The sequence below is a fragment of the Penaeus monodon genome, chromosome 34 (assembly GCF_015228065.2).
Source record: "Penaeus monodon isolate SGIC_2016 chromosome 34, NSTDA_Pmon_1, whole genome shotgun sequence".
Classification (NCBI taxonomy): domain Eukaryota; kingdom Metazoa; phylum Arthropoda; class Malacostraca; order Decapoda; family Penaeidae; genus Penaeus; species Penaeus monodon.
In genome coordinates, this window is record NC_051419.1 from 31,628,139 (window position 1) to 31,629,359 (window position 1,221).

Here is a 1,221-nt window from a genome sequence, read left to right on the forward strand (position 1 = left end):
TAGCTTATCCTTCGGATATATATATATTTTTTGTAATTGATGCATATGCATTGATATAAATGGTTCCCCCGTTCAGCTTCCTGTGCTTGTCCGCAGACGGAGGCGGCGTGGGCGACGGCCCTGGCGCTGGCCCTGCTGGAGAAGCGGCACGCGGAGGCGCGGGACCAGTGGAGTCTCTTGGCCACGAAGGCGCGGGCCTTCCTCTCGGGCTGCCAGGAGGACGCGCAGGCGCTCGCTGAGGCCGCCCGTGCGCTGCTGGAGGCGCGCCCTTAAGCCCTGCCCGCGCTCCTCTCCCTCTTTCCCTCGCCCACCACCATCGAAGTGGGAGGGTGGATGGGAGGAAGTCTGATGCTGTGCTGTGCTGTGGCTACCTGACAGTCTTCAACGGAATTCCTAAGGCACAGTCGACTACAACCACGAAGGAAAGAAGAGATTCGGGCAGAGAGCGCCCCTCGCCGGCCCCCAAGTTCCCCAGACGGTGAATCTCCGACCCCGATTTGGTTCCCGCAGCAGGCGAGGCAGGTGGAACCGCGAGGCAGGTGGAACCGCGGCGTAGTTCGCATTGAGAGCCACAGTAGACTTCAGACTTTTTTTCACATCATTGATAAAAAGAAAGGAATAAATTAAGCTTCTAATAAAAATGGATGGATCACCTTGAGTACCATACTTGCCTGCTAGTATTTAGGATATGAGCCAATTCTTGCTTGTGATTTTTTTCTGTTTGGCTGTGATTATTTTTGGAATTGATATCGATATTGCCACATTTTGCTTTGACAAGGAATGTCACTGCAATGGAAGGGAATATTTGGTAGATCAGCTTCGAGACCAGTATTATTCCAAAATACAAGGGCTTATTTGTGTATTTTATGTTCAACAAAGACACTGCACCCATAGCATTAGTCTTTAAGTGTTGCTATTTTTCATAAATAACTTCACGCTGGATGTTAATTTGTAACACTGCTGCAGCAGAAATGTTTATTGCTGAATAAAAATGTTTCTGATTAGTAATGTTTTTTTTTTTTAACCTAAATTCAAAAAAATGGTCTCTTCTTTCAGTGCTGCCTCAAATGCATTTACGTATGCCATAAGGACAGATTGTGATTGCTATTGTGAATGTGTCTCATTCAGTAAACCTGCTTTCAGGATCTCACTCTTGAGAAAGGTTATCGAAGAGGAAATACATGAATTGGTCCCCAGGGTCCTGTGTCCCTCTCGAGGTAA

General features: G+C 47.7%; 1 protein-coding gene across 26 annotated transcripts in view; it reads left to right on the plus strand.

The window, feature by feature from the left end:
- LOC119594724 (von Willebrand factor A domain-containing protein 5A-like) overlaps positions 1-1,008 on the plus strand; it is a gene marked incomplete at its 5' end in the record, with an annotated part of 13,752 nt that extends 12,744 nt beyond the window's left edge. For all 26 annotated transcript variants that reach the window (XM_037943785.1, XM_037943786.1, XM_037943796.1 and 23 more), the window contains 1 exon segment: positions 97-1,008. In XM_037943785.1, the coding sequence (XP_037799713.1) occupies positions 97-273 (177 nt within the window).
- Positions 1,009-1,221: the final 213 nt, after the last annotated feature.